Source organism: Theropithecus gelada, chromosome 3 (assembly GCF_003255815.1).
Source record: "Theropithecus gelada isolate Dixy chromosome 3, Tgel_1.0, whole genome shotgun sequence".
NCBI lineage: Eukaryota > Metazoa > Chordata > Mammalia > Primates > Cercopithecidae > Theropithecus > Theropithecus gelada.
This window is the reverse complement of record NC_037670.1, coordinates 129,750,371-129,769,508: the sequence shown is the minus strand read 5'-3', so window position 1 is coordinate 129,769,508 and position 19,138 is coordinate 129,750,371. Positions and strand designations below refer to the sequence as shown.

At 44.5% G+C, this 19,138-nt stretch overlaps 1 protein-coding gene across 1 annotated transcript in view; it reads left to right on the top strand.

Annotated features, from left to right (window-relative positions):
- Window positions 1–17,028: 17,028 nt before the first annotated feature.
- The window catches only part of SRPK2 (SRSF protein kinase 2), a 303,416-nt gene continuing 301,306 nt past the window's right edge, over window positions 17,029–19,138 (top strand). Inside the window, exon 1 of the mRNA XM_025381152.1 lies at window positions 17,029–17,099. Coding sequence (XP_025236937.1) covers window positions 17,029–17,099 — 71 coding nt within the window. The remainder of the gene's footprint in view (window positions 17,100–19,138) is intronic.

Below are 19,138 nucleotides of genomic sequence, written 5' to 3'. Positions count from 1 at the left end.
GTATCTGGGACTACAGGCGCCCACCACCGCGCCCGGCTAATTTTTTGTATTTTCAGTAGAGACGGAGTTTCACCTTGTGAGCCAGGATGGTCTCGATCTCCTGACCTTGTGATCTGCCTGGCTTGGCCCCCCAAAGTGCTGGGATTACAGACGTGAGTCACTGCACCCGGCCTACAAATATTTAATTTAAAAGGTAAAAAACAATTACAAATAAAAGTTAATAATAAAAATTACAATGTTTAACCTTTATGGATAAATTCTATTACTTTGTGCTTAAAACAACTTTAAATTAAAAACATTCTGAACTTTTATAGAAAATTCCAACTTTAAAAGTAAGGATTCAAAACTTTTTCCTTGCCTTGAGTACCTATAAGTGACACAGTTTTTAAGTTGCCACATAACATTATTATATAAAATCAAGCATCAGATGTTTTGCTTTAATAGTTTTTTGTTTGTTCATTTTTTTTCTTCTCAGATGGAGTTTCGTTCTTTTGCCCAGGCTGGAGTGAAGTGGCACAATGCTAACCCACTGCAACCTCCAGCCCCCAGGCTCAAGCAATTCTCCCACCTCAGCCTCCCGAGTAGCTGGGACCACAGTCACCTGCCACCATGCCCGGCTAATTTCCATACCCTCAGCAGAGACAGGGTTTTGCCATGTTGGCCAGGCTGATCTCGAACTACTGACCCCAGGTGATCCACCAGGTTCGGCCTCCCAAGGTGCTAGGACTACAGGCATGAGCCACTGCGCCTGGCCTGCTTTAAAAGTTTTGATAAAAGGGAGAAAGGAAAGAACTAATATTTTGGGTGTTTTCTAGGTACAAGGTGCTTTCCTTATAAACATTTTTTGAGGTGAGTATTATACCCATTCCACAGATGAAAAATCTAACGTTCTGAGAGATTGGAGTAATCTGCTAATAAGTGATAGGGCTAGGCATTTGTCTACCTCTAAAGCCTGTTTCCTTTCTGTTACACTTGAGCTCAAAGCTGCTTTTCTCTGGCCAGAGTGCTGATGGGATTCTTGTCAGTCTCTGGAAAGAATGTGCCTAACACTGTCTCACGCACACGGTTAAATTCATCTTCATATAAACAGCTCTGAAAGGGAACAAAGCCCTCACGGTCACAACAGGCAATTCTTTCTAAAATGGTCCACTCCAAACTTTAATAGTGACCCACTGGACCTCATATGAATTTTAATCTGCACGGCCCAGCTTTCTCATCCAAACAACTTCTCACTACCCAAATCGAGAGCCTCTCCATCCTTGTCATCCTATCAAACAAAAGGGAGAAAGGAAATAAGTCATATTTTGAGTGTTTTGTAGGTACAAGGTGCTTTCCTTATAAACATTTTATGAGGTGGGTAATATGATAGAATCTCAATTAAGAGCTGTTGAGGCAAATGAGCCGGTCGCATCTCTGTCCAAGGTGCTGCAAGTGAGGGGCTCCGGAAGTACCATAGAAGTTAAAGTTCAGGATGTTACCCTGTAATGGTCACTGGTCAATGAAGGAGTCCTATTCGTTCTTTTAGAAGACATCAGTCTATTTTCAGACTTTATGCCCGTAAAGATGTGCTTGGTAAGCATTTTTTGTTTGTTTTACATTTCTCAGCTAACTCATTTTCTGAACATTTCCAACATCATCTCTAAATCTATTTTATTTATTTATGTTATGACAGAGTCTCACTCTGTCGCTCAGGCTAGAGTGCAGTAGCATGATGTCAGCTCACTTCAAGCTCCACCTCCCACATTCAAGCGGTTCTCCTGCCTCAGCCTCCCGAGTAGCTGGGACTACAGGAGCACACCACCACAGTCGGCTATTTTTATTTTTTATTTATTTTTATTTTTTGATATGGAATCTTGCTCTGTCACCCAGGCTGGAGCACAGTGGTGCAATCATAGCTCACGGCAACCTCCGCCTCCTGGGTTCAAGCAATTCTTCTGCCTCCCAAGTAGCTGAGATTACAGGTGCCTGCCATCATGCCTGGCTAATTTTTTTTGTATTTTTAGTAGGGACAGGGTTCCACCATGTTGGCCAGGCTGTTCTCGAACTCCTGATCTCAAGTGATCCACCCGCCTCAGCCTCCCAAAGTGGTGGGATTACAGGTATGAGCCACTGTGCCTGGTCTCTGAATTGATTTTTTTTTAATGCTTTTATTTTTATTATTTTATTTTATTTTATTTTATTTTATTTTTGAGATGGAGTCTCGCCCTGTAGCCCAGGCTGGAGTGCAGTGGCGTGATCTGGGCTCACTGCAGATGAGTGACTCACTAGGCTCCTCGGCCTCCCGAAGTGCTGGAATTACAGGCGTGAGCCACCGCGCCCGGCCTCTGAATTGATTTTAATGTTTGCCAGGAACTATTAGCAGCTAAGTTTGCTGTCATGATGTTCAGTTTGTTTTCAGATAGCGTAAATACCTCATTTTTAGTGGTGCTATATGTGCATCTATATAAACATATGACTAGCAACTCAAATTTCTCCTTGAAACTTTGGACTGGTTATAAGAGCTTTGATTCTCTCCAGAAATTTCTACTGCAGCTGGAGAATCTGCCTGCTAATATGGCTATCACGAGAACTCACTCTTCAATTGTTTTCTTTTGGCCACAGATTTAATTGTCTTTCATCATTAGGTAGTTTATTTGAGCTTCTTTAGATGGCACAACTCATTTAAATAACTCATCCTTTATACTTATGATTCATGAAATAATTTTTTTCAGAGGGATCTATGTGCAAAAAGAAGTGAAGTGTATGTTGAGCAAAAGGATTGTATATGTCCTAGCTCTCCTGCCTACTGCAAATAGAAACAGACACCCTTACCTATTCCACAGGTTGATTTTGAGACAATACAAAAAAATGGATTTGAAAACATTCTTGGCTGAGTGAGGAGGCTCATTCCTGTAATCTCAACACTTTGGGAGGTCAAAGCAGGATTGCTTGAGCCCAGGAGTTTGAGACTAGCCTGGGCAACACAGGGAGAGCCTGTCCCTACCAAAAAAAAAATTAGCTGGGTGTGGTGGTACACACTTGTGGTCCCAGCTACTCAGGACACTGAGGTGGAAGGATCACTTTGAGGCTACAGTGAGCTGAAATCATGCCACTGCACTCCAGACTGGGTGACAGAGAGAGATTCTGTCTCAAACTAATGATCATCATAATAAATTTTAAAAATAAAGAAATGTAATAGGTATTCCTATTATATTACTTAGTTTCTTGTGATTGTTAAAAAAAAATCTGTTGACTGGCTGACCTCGCATAGGCGTAGATGCATTGGGAAGCAAGCCTCAGATGAGGTCCAGCAGGAATATATATATTCCTCTATATATATATACACACACACACACACACACACATCCACACACATATATATGTATCTGTGTGTATATATATACACTTATATATACATATATGTGCATATGTGTATGTATACACTTATATATACATATATGTGTATACATATACACTTATATATACATATATGTGTATACGTATACACTTATATATACCTATATGTGTATATGTATACACATATATATACGTGTGTGTGTGTATATATATACACACTTGTGATGGATTGTTGTAAAATGATCCCAATGAATCACACCTCCCTGAACTCACATCTTTGTGTGGTTGATTCTTGAAGGGAATCTGGCACAGTAGCTCATGCCTGTAATCCCAGCACTTTGAGAGGCTGATGTGGGAGGATTACTTGAGGCCAGGAGTTCAAGACCAGCCTGGACAACATGGCAAGACCCTGTTTTTCAAAAAAAAAAAAAGAAAAATTAGCAGGGTGTGGCAGCACTCGGCTGTGGTCCCAGCTACTTGGGAGGCTGAGATGGGAGGATCACTTGAGCCTAGGAGGTCAAGGCTGCAGTGCACCAAGATTGCACCACTGCACTCTAGCCTGGGCAACAGAGCATGACGCTTCTTTATCGAGGGAACCCGCCCCCCAAAATTTCAATGTAGGTTCTTTCTATTTTCCATACATGTTGGCTGGCTGAGAGACAGTATAAAGAGAGGAATTTTATACATATCTGTAGGACCGTGATGCCCTCCTGAGCCTCAAAACCAGCAAGTTTTATTAAGGGTTTCAAAAGGGGAGGGCATGTAAGAACAGGGAGTAGGTACAAGGATTACATGCTTCAAAGAGCAAAAAACAGAACTACTGATAAGGATCTAACAAAGATCACAAGACAAAGGGCAAAAGCAGAACTACTGATAAGGGTCTATGTTCAGTGGTGCACGTATTGTCTTGATAAACATCTTAAACAACAGAAAACAGGGTTCGAGAGCAGAGAACCATTCTGGCCTCAAATTTACGAGGGGGGGTTTTTCCCCACGCTTGTAAGCCTGAGGGTACTGCAGGAGACCAGGGTGTATCTCAGTCCTTATCTCAACCACAGAGGCTAGACATTCCCAGAGTGGCGTTTATAGATCTCCCCCCAGGAATGCATTCCTTTCCCAGGGTATTAGTATTAATATTCCTTGCTAGGAAAAGAATTTAGCGATATCTCTCCTACGTGCACACCCATTTATAGGCTCTCTGCAAGAAGAATAATATGGCTCTTTTTGCCTGACCCTGCAGGCACTCAGACCTTGTGGTTGTCTTCCCTTGTTTCCTGAAAATCTCTGTTATTCTGTTCTTTTTCAAAGTGCACTGATTTCATATTGTTCAAACACACATGTTTTGCAATCAATTTGTACAGTTAACACCATTAGCACAGTGGTCCTGAGGTGACGTACATTCTCAGCTTATGAAGATAACAGGATTAAGAGATTTAAGTAAAGACAGGCATAAGAAATTATAAAAGTATTATTTGGGAACTGATAAATGTCCATGAAATCTTCACAATTTATGTTCCTCTGCCACGGCTCCAGCCGGTGCCTCCATTTGGGGTCCCTGACTTCCAACAACACTTCTTAAAAAAAAAAAAAAGAAGCCGGTCGCGGTGGCTCAAGCCTGTAATCCCAGCACTTTGGGAGGCCGAGACGGGTGGATCACGAAGTCAGGAGATCGAGACCATCCTGGCTAACACAGGTGAAACCCCGTCTCTACTAAAAAATACAAAAAACTAGCTGGGTGAGTTGGCGGGCGCCTGTAGTCCCAGCTACTCGGGAGGCTGAGGCAGGAGAATGGCGTAAACCCGGGAGGCGGAGCTTGCAGTGAGCTGAGATCCGGCCACTGCACTCCAGCCTGGGCGACAGAGCGAGACTCCGTCTCAAAACAAACAAACAAACAAACAAACAAAAAAGAATAATATTGTGGAAGTAACATTTTGTGAGTTCTAGACCCTGCACAGCTTGTACCTCCACTCTCTTGGGACTTGGTATTTAAAGAAGCTCAGACAGATGATTTAATGATGAAAGACCACATGGCCAGAGAGGGCCCCACCTTTCTAGTCAGTCCTGCCAAAGCCCCAGATATATGGATGAGGCTCTCTTGGACTCACCAACTTCAGCCAACCCATCCGATGGATGCAGCAAGATGATTGAGCTCATAAGACCAGAAGAAAAACCTCCTAGAGAACCAACAGAACACAGAATTGTGAGAAACTATTGTTGTCTTAAGCTATTAATATTTTTTTTTACACCAAAAGGCAACTGAGGCAATACCCAACTTGCAAGAACCAGATTCCTTCGGTATTGGGGGACTATAAACTTAGCATTATACAGGAAAGAGAAAGGAGAGGGAGAGAATGAGAACTGAAGAAATATCTGAGAAGTCAGACATAGAAAGAACCTATATCACTTTGCATGAAGACGTCATAACATGTTTACTTCCTCTCTGGTAATAAATAGTGCATGAGAAGAGACATTCATTTGCTATAAGTCCATGACTGATCACTGACTGTGATGAGTCACAAAATATGCCTTACACACCAGAGATTCAAAAATAAATTTATTTTTAGCTGGGTGTGGTGGTACATGCCTGTAATCCCAGCTGCTTGGGAGGCTGAGGCAGGAGAATCACTTGAACCCAGGAGGTGGAGGTTGCAGTGAGCTGAAATTGTGCCACTGCACTCCAACCTGGGTGATAGAGTGAGACTCTGTCTCAAAAATAAAATAAAATAAAATAAAATAAATAAATTTATTTGTATTTCATAGCTAAGTATATCTGCTTCCTCAACATTTTGTCAATGAAAAGGTCTCTATTTTATGGATTGTTTTAACTACTCTGTAAATGGAATCACAATAACTTGTATTACTTTTAAAATCAGAAGAAAGGCACACCTAACATACAAGTACTGTAGTATATAAATATAAGTTTATAATTTTTTTAATTTTTAATTTTTATGGGTATATGGTGGATGTATATATTTATGGTATATATGAGATATTTTGATACAGACATACAACATGTAATAATCACATCAAGATAAATGTAGTATCCATCATGTCAAACATTCATCATTTCTTTGTGTTATGAACATTCCAACTGTACTCTCTCAGTTATTCTAAAATGTACAACAAATTATTGTTAACTGTAATCACCCTCTGGTGCTATCAAGTATTAGATCTTTAACTATATTTTTGTACCCATCAACCATCCTTACTCCCCGCTTCCCACTAACACTTGCAGCCTCTGGTAGCCATCTTTCTATTATCTATCTCCATGAGTTTCATTGTTTTAATTTTTAGCTTCCACAAATGAGTGAGAACATGCAAAGTTTGCCTTTCTGTGCCTGGCTTATTTCTTTTTTTTCTGAAATGGAATTTTGCTCTTGTTGCTCAGGCTGGAGTACAATGGAGTGACCTCATCTCACTGCAACCTCCGCTTACTGGGTTCAAGCAATTCTTCTGCCTCACCCTCCCCAGTAGCTGGGATATAGTCACCTGCCACCAGGCCCGGCTAATTTTTTCATATTTTTAGGAGAGACGGGGTTTCCCCATGTTGACCAGACTGGTCTTGAACTCCTGACCTCAGGTGATCCACCCGCCACGGCCTCCCAAATTGCTGGGATTACTGGCGCGAACCACTGCCCCCAGCCTTGCCTGGCTTACTTCACTTAACATGATGACCTGGCCTGGTGTAGTTGCTTACACCTGTAATCCCAGCACATTGGTAGGCCGAAGCAGGTGGATCACCTGAGGTTAGGCGTTCAAGACCAGCCTGGCCAACATGGTGAAACACCGTCTCTACTAAAAATACAAAAATTAGCTTGGTGTGGTGGCACACGCCTGTAGTCCCAGCTACTCAGGGGGGCTGAGGCAGGAGAATCACTTGAACCTGGGATGCAGAGGTTGCAGTGAGCCGAGATCTCCAACCTGGCAACAGAGCGAGACTCATTCTCATAAATAAATAAATAAATAAATAAATAAATAAATAAATAAATAAAACATGATGACCTTCAGTTCCATCCATGTTGTTGCAAATGACAAGATCTTATTTATTTATTTACAGAGTCTTGCTGTGTTGCACAGGCTAGAGTGTGTGGCACGATCTCGTCTCACTGCAACCTCTGCCTCCCAGGTTCAAGTGATTCTCGTGCCTCAGCCTCCCTGAGTAGCTAGGATTACAGGCGCCTGCCACCATGCCAGGTTAATTTTTGTATTTTTAGTAGAGACAGGGTTTTTGCCATGTTGGCCAGGGTGGTCTCGAACTCCTGACCTTGGGTGATCCACCCATCTTGGCCTCCCAAAGTGCTGGGATTACAGGCATGAGCCACTGCGCCTGGCCAATCTCATTCTTTTAAATGGCTGAATAGTACTCCACTGTGTATATGTAGCACATTCTCTTTTTTTTTTTTTTTTTTTTTGAGACGGGGTCTCGCTCTGTCACCCAGGCTGGAGTGCAGTGACCGGATCTCGGCTCACTGCAAGCTCCGCCTCCCGGGTTCACTCCATTCTCCTGCCTCAGCCTCCCGAGTAGCTGGGACTACAGGCGCCCGCCACCTCGCCCGGCTAGTTTTTTGTATTTTTTAGTAGAGACGGGGTTTCACCGGGTTCGCCAGGATGGTCTCGATCTCCTGACCTTGTGATCCGCCCGTCTCGGCCTCCCAAAGTGCTGGGATTACAGGCTTGAGCCACCGCGCCCGGCCACATTCTCTTTTTTGAGACAGAATCTCACTCTGTCACCCAGGCTGGAGTGCAGTGGTGTGATCTCGGCTCTCTGCAACCTCCGCCTCCCAGGTTCAAGTGATTCTCCTGCCTTAGCCTCCTGAGTAGCTGGGAATACAGGCACCCACCACCACAGCTGGCTAAATTTTGTATTTTTAGTAGACACAGGATTTCACCATGTTGGCCAGCCTGGTCTTGAACTCCTGACGTCAGGTGATCCACTTGCCTCGGCCTCCCAAAGTGCCTGGATTACAGGCATAAGCCACTGCACCCAGCTGTACCACATTTTCTTTATCCATTCATATATTGTTGGACACTTAAGTTGCCTCCAAATCATGGCTCTTGTGAATAGAGCTGCAATAAACATGGGACTTTTTATCTCTTCAATATACTGACTTCCTTTCTTTTGGGTATATACCCAACAGTGGGATTGCTGGATCATATGGTAGTTCTATTTTTAGTTTTTTGAAGAATCTCCATATTGGTATTCATAGTGGCTATACTAATTTACGTTCCCACCAGCAGTGTACAATGGTTCCCCTTTCTCCACATCCTCGATAGCATTTGTATTGCCTGCCTTTTGGTCAAAAGTCATTTTAACTGAGGTGAGATAATATCTCACTGTAGTTTTGATTTGCATTTCTCTGATGATCAATTATGTTAAGCATCTTTTCAAATACCTGTTGGCCATTTTTATGTTTTCTTGTGAGAAATGTCTTTTCAGATCTTTTGCCCATTTTTAAATCGACTTATTAGATTTTTCCCTATTGAGTTGTTTGAACTCCTCATATACTTTTGTTATTAATCCCTTGTCAGATGGATAGTTTGCAAATATTTTCTCCCATTCTGTGGGTTGTTTAACTTTGTTGTCTGTATTTCCTTTGTTGTGCAGAAGCGTTTTAACTTGATGTGATCCTAGTTGTCAATTTTTACTTTGGTTGCCTGTGTTTTATTATCATTATTATTTTTGTTTTGTTTTGAGATGGAGTCTCACTCTGTCGCCCAGGCTGGAGTATAGTGGTGCCAGCTCACTGCAAGCTCTGCCTCCCAGGTTCACGCTATTCTCCTGCCTCAGCCTCCTGAGTAGCTGGGATTACAGGCATGCGCTGCCACCACACCCGGATAATATTTTTTGGTATTTTTAGTAGAGATGGGGTTTCACCATCTTGATCAGGCTGGTCTTGAACTCCTGACCTCAAGTAATCCACCCGCCTTGGCCTCCTAAAGTGCTGGGATCATAGGCGTGAGCCACTGTGCCAGGGCGATTGCATGTGTTTTAGGCATAAAAACAAGTTCATGCAATTGGTAACTGTGTTATTTAGAAAGCACAACTTTTTATAAACAAATGTATATATTGCCTTACTCCCCCTCCTCCCTCTCCTCTGCCCTGATTGTTCTTGAGTGAATTTAAGAGTTATAGATGCTGGTCAGGCTTATATATCAATACCTTCCACCAAGCTGCTACTTTTTCTCCATGATGAACTCAGGTCAGGAACCCTGAGCTCCCAGCTAGTGCTAGAAACCCATTGGGGCTTGAGAGTTTGGCTTGTGAATGTTTCGTGTGGGGCCTGCAGATGTGGGTTGTTTGCCTTGGGGCTTACATAGATCATTCTTACAGTAGAGGTTTAGGGGGGCACCTTGAAGTCTGAGGCCCTCTAAGAATAAATCTTAAAGGGATCCAGTTCTAAAGATTCTTCAGTGAGGGTTTGAACTATGAGGTTGATGAGCCAGACACAAGGCTGCCCCAGTCTATAAGTAGACCCCTGTCACAGTTGTGTCGCGTCTGCTCCTGATCAATCCATTTAGGCAGACTGCGAGGAGAGGAATGTGTCTCACAGGTCAATAGAAGCAACCTGTAGAAACTGACGGCTGCCCATCTACAACAGCCCAGTGGTAGACGTGATGGGGTTACTGAGCAGTCTGTAGGCAATATTGGCCTCAGTTTACATTATCATTTCACATTGGTTCAACTGTACAAAAAAATAGGTTTAAACTTTCTTTTTTTTTTTTTTTGAGACAGGATCTTGCTGTGTCACCCAAGCTGGAGTACAGTGGTGCAATCTTGGGTCAGTGTAGCCTTGACCTCCCAGGCTCAAGTGATCTTCCCACCTCAGCCTCCCAAGTAGCTGGGACTAGAGGCATGCACCACCACGTATGGCCTATTTTTGTATTTTGAGTATTTTTGTATTTTGAGATGGTGTCTCGCTCTTGTTGCCCAGGCTGGACCGCAGTGGCACAATCTCGGCTCACCACAACCTCCACCTCCCAGGTTCAAGTGATTCTCCTGCCTCAGCCTCCTGAGTAGCTGGGACTACAGGTGCGTGCTACCACGCCTGGCTAATTTTTGTATTTTTAGTAGAGACAGGGTTTCTTTTTTTTTTTTTTTTTGAGACGGAGTCTCGCTCTGTTGCCCAGGCTGGAGTGCAGTGGCGCAATCTCTGCTCACTGCAAGCTCCACCTCCGGGGTTCACGCCATTCTCCTGCCTCAGCCTCCCTGAGTAGCTGAGACTACAGGCACCCGCCACCACGCCCGACTAATTTTTTTTGTATTTTTAGTAGAGACGGGGTTTCACCTGTGTTAGCCAGGATGGTCTCGATCTCCTGACCTCTTGATCCACCCACCTCGGCCTCCCAAAGTGCTGGGATTACAGGCGTGAGCCACCGCGCCCAGCCGAGACAGGGTTTCACGATGTTGGTCAGGCTGGTCTCGAACTCCTGACCTCACGTGATCTACCCACCCCACCTTCCCAAAGTGTTGGGATTACAAGTGTGAGTCACTGTGCCCTGCCATATATATATATATTTTTTTTTTTTTTCTTTTTTTTGAGATGGAGTCTTGCTGTGTTGCCCAGGCTGGAGTGCAGTGGTGCGATCTCGGCTCACTGCAACCTCCGCTGGGTTCACGCCATTCTCCTGCCTCAGCCTCACGAGTAGCTGGGACTACAGTCGCCTGCCACCATGCCCGGCTAATTTTTTGTATTTTTAGTAGAGACGGGGTTTCACTGTATTAGCCAGGATGGTCTCGATCTCCTGACCTCGTGATCCACCCACCTCAGCCTCCCAAAGTGCTGGGATTACAGGCATAAGCCAGTGCGCCCGGCCTGTATTTTATGTAGATGATGTTTTGCCATGTTGCCCAGGCTGGTCTCAAATTCCTGGGCCCTTTCTTTTTTCTTTTTATTTTGTCCAATAGCAACAGAGTTTGGTTTTCTTTCTTTCTTTCTTTCTTTTTTGAGACAGAGTCTCACTCTGTCACCAGGCTAGAGTGCAGTGGCATGATCTCAGCTCACTGCAACCTCCACCTCTCGGGTTCAAGCGATTCTCCTGCCTGAGCCTCCCGAGTAGCTGGGACTACAGGCGTGTGCCACCACGCCCAGCAAATTTTTGTATTTTTAGTGGAGACCGGGTTTCACCATGTTGGTCAGGCTGGTCTCCATTTCTTGACCTCGTGATCCACCCGCCTTGGCCTCCCAAAGTGCTGGAATTATCGGCATGAGCCACCGTGCCTGGCCCAGAGTTTAGTTTTCCTAGCATTGCAATATAAAAATTCTGGAATAGAAGGCCAGTGGCTCACGCCTGTAATCCTAGCACTTTGAGAAGCCAAGGTGGGCAGATCACTTGAGCTCAGGAAGTCCAGACCAGCCTGGGCAACATGGTGAAACCCCATCTCTACAAAAAATTAGCTGGTCGTGGTGGCTCGTGCCTGTAATCCCAGCTATTTGGGGGGCTGAAGTGGGAGGATTGCTTGAGCCGGGGAAGTCGAGGCTGCAGTGAGCCAAGATCTCACCACTGCACTCTAACTTACGTGACAAAGTGAGACGCTGTCGAAAGAAAGAAGGAAAGAAAGGAAGAAAGGGAGGAAGGAAGGAAGGAAGGAAGGAGGAAGGCAGGGAGGGAGGGAAGGAAGGAAGGAGGGAAGGAAGGGAGGAAAAGAAAGATTGATTCTGGAATAGAAATTAAATTATAGGTTGAGTGCTGTGGCTCACACCTGTAATCCCAACACTTTGGGGAGCTGAGGTGGGAGAATTGCTTAAACTCAGGAGTTCAAGACCAGCCTGGGCAACATGGGGAAACCCTGTCTCTACAAAAAACAAACAATAACCAACAAACAATAAAATTTAGTGGAAGCCAGGGCTCACGCCCTGTCATCACAGCACTTTGGGACACCGAGGCAGGATGATCACCTGAGGTCAGGAGATTGAGATCAGCCTGGACAACATGGAGAAACCCCATCTCTACTAAAAATATGCCAGGTCTGGTGGTGGGCACCTATAATCCCAGCTGCTTAGAAGGCTGAGACTGTGCTACTGCTCTTCAGCCTAGGTGACAGAGCAAGACCCTGTCTTTAAAAAAAAAAAAAAAAAGGCAGGACATGGTGGCTCATGCCTGTAATTCCAGCACTTTGGGAGGCCGAGGAGGGGGGAATCACCTGAGGTCAGGAGTTCCGAGACCAGCCTGACCAACATAGTGAAACCTGCCTCCACTAAAAATACAAAAAAATTAGCTAGGCGTGGTGGCATACACCTCTAATCCCAGCTACTAGGGAGGCTGAGGCAGGAGAATCTCTTGAACCTGGGAGGCAGAGGTTACAGTGAGCTGAGATGGCACCACTGCACTCTAGCCTGGGCGACAGAGTAAGACTCCGTCTCAAAAAACAAAAAACCTAGCCAGCGTGGTAGCTAGCACCTGTAGTCCCAGCTACTTGGGGGACTGAAGTGGAAGCATCACTTGAGCCCAGGAGGTCCAGGAGAGTCAAGACTACCCTATTGCAGCCCAAGCCTGGTGACAGAATGACAGCCTGTCTCAAAAAAAAAAAAACAAAAAAAACAAAAAAAACAGTGTGAAGTGTATTGACTTTTTTCTAAATTTAAAAAGTTTTGAGGATTAGATGTGAAATACTGGGAATGCTTTAAAATCAATGCAATCATTAATATAACCATTTTGGAAAACTTTTGGCTGTACATGCTAAAAATGAACATAGATATAACCTATGACTCAGCAATTCAATTTCTAGATATATACACATATTCACCAAAAGCCCCATATAAGGGTGTTCGCAGCAACATTCTTCATAATAGCTTAAGCTGGAGACAATTCCACGACTAGTGGAATCACCTACCCATCAGAATCTGGCGGGGACACAGAAATTATTTACTTGTTATTGAAGTTGGACCAATTATTTTATTTTATTTTATTTATTTATTTTTTTTTGAGACGGAGTCTCGCTCTGTCGCCCAGGTTGGAGTGCGATGGCATGATCTTGGCTCACTGCAACCTCCGCCTCTCGGGTTCAAGCGATTCTCCTTCCTCAGCCTCCTGAGTAGCTGGGACTACAGGCGCGTGTCACCATGCCCAGCTAATTTTTTGTATTTTTAGTAGAAATGGGGTTTCACCGTGTTAGCCAGGATGGTCTCAATCTGCCCACCTCGGTTTCCCAAAATGCTGGGATTACAGGCGTGAGCCACCACACCCAGCTGGACCAATTATTTTATAATAAAAAAATTAATGTAAGGAATTGTTTGTTTGAACAGGTATTAGAGAACTAAGTAAAGGGGATACTGAAGTAACACAGTAATAAATCAGGAATCAGTACCCATCTCTGGGGCTGGGAAATACAGTTAGCAGTAGGGGTCATCAGACCTCAGAAGCTTAGAGGAGGGAGCTGGGACCCAGATGTGTAAAGAGGGAGTACTCCCAGGAGTCGCTGTTATTTCTAGGGGAATACAATAAGACTGATTTGAGGAGCTCCATGAAACCTGGGACTGGAACCATTGCTGTCCCTGTGATAAAGGGCCCGTGCTGAAATGACGGTGACCAGAAGGCCAGCAAACAGGAAGGAGCATTTCCCTGCTCCCTTCCCTCTTCTCCAGGCTTCCAGTCTCCCTCCAGTGCCCCCCAGCTGGCAGAATTCATGGCGCAGCACACTGGCAAAGGAGAAATAAGGTCACATTTCCTCCATTACAAATGTGGCTTGGTGTGGCTCACGCCTGTAATCCCAGCACTTTGGGAGGCCGAGGCGGGTGGATCACGAGGTCAGGAGATTGAAACCATCCTGGCTAACACAGTGGAACCCCTTCTCTACTAAAAATACAAAAAATTAGCCAGATGTGGTGACAGGCGCCTGTAGACCCAGCTACTCGGGAGGCTGAGGCAGGAGGATGGGGTGAACCCGGGAGGCGGAGCTTGCAGTGACCTGAGATTGCGCCACCGCACTCCAGCCTGGGCGACAGGACGAGACTCTATCTCAAAAAAAAAAAAAAAGAAAAAGAAAAAGAAAAAAGAAAGAAACCCCGTCTCTACTAAAAATACAAAAATTAGCTGGGCGTGATGGTGCACGCCTGTAATTCCAGCTACTCGGGAGGCTGAGGCAGGAGAATCACTTGAAACCAGGAGGCGGAAGTTGCAGTGAGCCAAGATGTGGCCACTGCACTCCAGCCTGGGCGACGAGAGCGAAACTGTCTCAAAAACAAAACAAAACAAAACAAAACAACAAACAAACAAATGTAGCCACAACTCCCCTCTCACAAAGCTGATAATAGAACTGTGGGTTTGGGGCTGAGACAGTAGTTTAATAAATGATGTGAAGATATTTTTAAAATATGGCATATTCATACAATGAAATACTACAAAACAATGAGAAGATTGTACAGACAACACATGGGTGAGGTTCACAAACAAAACGTTGAAAAAAAGCCAGATACAAGAGTAATTAGTGTAGGGTTCCATTTCCATAAAATTTAAAAGCAGGCAGCTGAATCTCTGGGGTTAGGAGTTAGAATAGAGGCTATCTTGGTAGGGGCAGTGACTGAGGAGAGAGGAGGGGGACTTTTGGGATACTGGTAATATGCAATTGTCTTTTTTTTTTTTTTGAGACAGAGTGTCGCTCTTGTTGTCCAAGTTGGAGTGCAATGGCACCATCTCCGCTCACCGCAAACTCCACCTCCTGAATTCAAGCAATTCTCCTGCCTCAGCATCCCGAGTAGCTAGGATTACAGACGCGCCACTGTGCCCAGCTAATTTTTGTATTTTTAGTAGAGACGGGTTTTCGCCATGTTGGCCAGGCTGGTCTCGAACTTCTGGCCTCAGGTGATCCGCCCGCCTCGGCCTCCCAAAGTGCTGGGATTACAGATGTGAGCCACCGTGCCCAACCTATTTTTTTTTTTATTTTTAATTTTTTGAGATGGAGTCTCACTCTGTTGCCCAGGCTGGAGTGCAGTGGCGCTATCTCAGCTCACCACAACCTCCGCTTCCCGGTTCAAGTGATTCTCCTGTCTCAAGCTTCCTGAGTAGTTGGGATTACAGGTGCCTGCCACCATGCCTGGCTAATTTTTGTATTTTTAGTAGAGACGCGGTTTTGCCATGTTGGCCACGCTGGTCTCAAACTTCTGATCTCAAGTGATCTGCCTGCCTGGGCCTCACCAAAGTGCTGTGGAGGCGGAGGTTGCGGTGAGCTGAGATGGCACCACTACACTCCAGCCTGGGCAACAGTGGGTCTCAAAAGAAAACAATTTTTTTTTTTTTTTTTACATTGAATGTATTTCATTAGTTACAATAAAATGGAAAGCAAAAGCAAATTCTTTTTTTTTTTTTGGAGACAGAGTCTCGCTCTGTCTCCTAGGCTAGAAAGCAGTGGCAAGATCTCGGCTCACTGCAAGCTCTGCCTCCTGGGTTCAAGCCCATTCTCCTGCCTCAGCCTCCCGAGTAGCTGGGACTGCAGACGCCTGCCACCACACCCAGCTAATTCTTTGTATTTTGCTTAGTAGAGACGGAGTTTCACCGTGTTCGCCAGGATGGTCTCGATCTCCTGACCTCGTGATCTGCCCACCTCGGCTTCCCAAAGTGCTGGGATTACAGGCATGAGCCACTGCACCTGGCCAGAAAGCAAATTCTTATACTCAGAGAGCTCAAGCATTTGAGAAATGAGTATTATATCATAGCTATATCCGTGTTCTAAGACTTGGAAGAGGCCGGGCGCGGTGGCTCAAGCCTGTAATCCCAGCACTTTGGGAGGCCGAGACGGGCGGATCGCGAGGTCAAGAGATCGAGACCATCCTGGCTAACCCGGTGAAACCCCGTCTCTACTAAAAAATACAAAAAAAAAAAACTAGCCGGGCGAGGTGGCGGGCGCCTGTAGTCCCAGCTACTCGGGAGGCTGAGGCAGGAGAATGGCGTGAACCCGGGAGGCGGAGCTTGCAGTGAGCTGAGATCCGGCCACTGCACTCCAGCCCAGGCGACAGAGCGAGACTCCGTCTCAAAAAAAAAAAAAAAAAAAAAAAAAAAAAAAAAGACTTGGAAGAAATGGAGCCCAGGGTGTTAAACTTAGAACAGATTATGGCCCAATCTTCTAATCTATTTGATCATGTGCTGGCATATTAGATGATATTCTAAATTTTAATACAGCCCCAGATAAATCTTTAGGCATTATTTTTGAACTGGCTTATGTAAGAGTCTCATATACTGTTTTATTTATAACAAACTTGTCACTATTGGTGATTTTCTCTAGACAATCCAGTCCCTGTTCCTTTTTCTTTTGTCTGAATGTTGAACTGAAAATTCCCTTTGATATCTGCTGCTTAAATGAATAGCAGAATAAGAGCCTCCAAGGATTCTCACTTGAAATCAGAGGCATTTAAAGGAAAGAAGGAATGACCCCTTGTGGTGATTTTAAAATATGTCCAGCATTCTTTGATAATCCTCCCTTCCAGAAGTGGACTTAATTCCTCTCCTTTAAGCATGTGCTATACTTATTTCTGGTGATTAGAATGTGGCAGAAATGATGGATTGTGACTTCTGAGGGTAGGTCATAAAAGGCATTGAAGTTTCTCCCTTGTTATCTCTTGGATCATTCACTCTGGGGGAAGCCAGACACTCAAGCAGTCCTATGAAGGGGTCCATGCAGTGAGGAAATGAGGCCTCTGCAACAGCCATGCAAGTGAATTATCTTGGGAACAGGTCTTTCAGCCTCCGTCAAGCCTTCAGATGACTGCAGCCCCAAGTGACATCTTGACTCACCAGCTAAACTGCTCTCAAATTGCTGGACCACAACAACTGTGAGTTGTGAAATGCTTATTTTCTTAAGCTACTGAATCTGGGAGAAATTTGTTATACAGCAATAGATAAATAATACATTGCTTAACATGGCACATATATATGATCAGCTAATATTTATTGAATGCTTAGATACTTCTCTAAGTGTTTCATGTGAACTAAGTCATTTAATCCTTCAAACAGATATGCTTAGGTACTTCTCCAAGTATTTTATGGGAACTAACTCATTAAATCCTCACAACGGATTTACAGGGTAGGTAATATTACTATCTACATTTTGCAGATCAGGCAATTAAGGCACAGAGAGACTAACTTGCTCAAGCTGACCCAGGTAAATAATGGCAGAACTAGCCCTTGAACTCTGGTGGTCTGGCTCTGCCACTCTCTTCGGGGTTCTCTATTATGATGGTGCTATTGCCACTGAGTACACTATAGTGAAGCAACAAAAGACAGGTTTATAATTGAATGGGCAGATTAGATATAAACAAACTTTAAAGAATTTAAGGCTGGGCGCGATGGCTCACGCCTGTAATCCCAGCACTTTGGGAGGCTGAGGCAGGCGGATCACAAGGTCAGGAGATCGAGACCATCCTGGCTGTCACGGTGAAACCCCATCTCTACCAAAAAAAATACAAAAAATTAGCTGGGCATGGTGGCGGGCGCCTGTAGTCCCAGCTACTCGGGAGGCTGAGGCAGGAGAATGGCGTGAACCCGGGAGGCGGAGCTTGCAGTGAGCCGAGATGGCGCCACTGTACTCCTGCCTGGGTGACAGAGTGAGACTCTGTCTCAAAAAAAAAAAAGAAAAGAAAAAAAGAATTTAAAAGCCTTGGAGGTGCTTTTAAAAGGAGGCTTGGACCAGCCTGGCCAACATGGTGAAACCTTGTTTCTACTGAAAATACAAAATTAGTTGGGCGTGGTGGCATATGACTATAATCCCAACTACTCAGGAGGCTGAGGCAGGAGAATCACTCGAATCCAGGAGGTGGAGTTTCCAGTGAGCTTGAGCTACAAGAGTGAAATTCCGTCTCAGAAAAAAAAAAAAGGAGGCTGGGTTTTCATCCATGAAAGGCCCCAAGATAGATGGTATGACTTCTTGTCTTTTTCCAATTCTATGACATATTAAATATACCTTCTAAGATGCAACATGATTTAGTGGGTCCACTTAGAAGTATCATAATCCAATTGATTTTACAACATTCTTTTCATTTTCTATTACATTTGGGAAAAATTAATATTATGTGGACATTTTGAGTTTCATTGTAACAGTTTGGGGAAAAATACATATTACTGCCTTTTTCACTTCTTTTGGACTGCTATGGAGACCAAAATATATCCAGTTTTATAATTTAATACTTCCCCTTATTAATTATAATATTTGCATAACTCATTTGATTTATACAATAATAAATATGGTGGAATAAAAAAGTTTAAATCATCCTCATTACATTATTTCTCTTAAAAATTCCTTTAAAACCAGTTGGGCGCAATGGCTCACACCTGTAATCCCAGGACTTTGGGAGGTAGAGGCGAGTGAGTCACTTGATGTCAGGAGTTCACCTGGCCAACATGGTGAAACCTCATCTCTACTAAAAATACAAAAATAATTTAGCAGGTCATGGTGATAGGCACCTGTAATTCCAGCTACTTGGAAGGCTGAGGCAAGAGAATCTCCTGAACCCATGAGGCGGAGGTTGCAGTGAGCTCAGATGGTGCCACTGTACTCCAGCCTGGGCGATAGCACGAGACTCAGTCTTCAAAAAAAAAAAAAAAGAATTGCCGGGCGCGGTGGCTCAAGCCTGTAATCCCAGCACTTTGGGAGGCCGAGACGGGCGGATCACGAGGTCAGGAGATCGAGACCATCCTGGCTAACACGGTGAAACCCCGTCTCTACTAAAAATAAAAAAACTTAGCCGGGCGTGGCGGCGGGCGCCTGTAGTCCCAGCTACTCGGGAGGCTGAGGCAGGAGAATGGCGTGAACCCGGGAGGCGGAGCTTGCAGTGAGCTGAGATCCGGCCACTGCACTCCAGCCTGGGTGACAGAG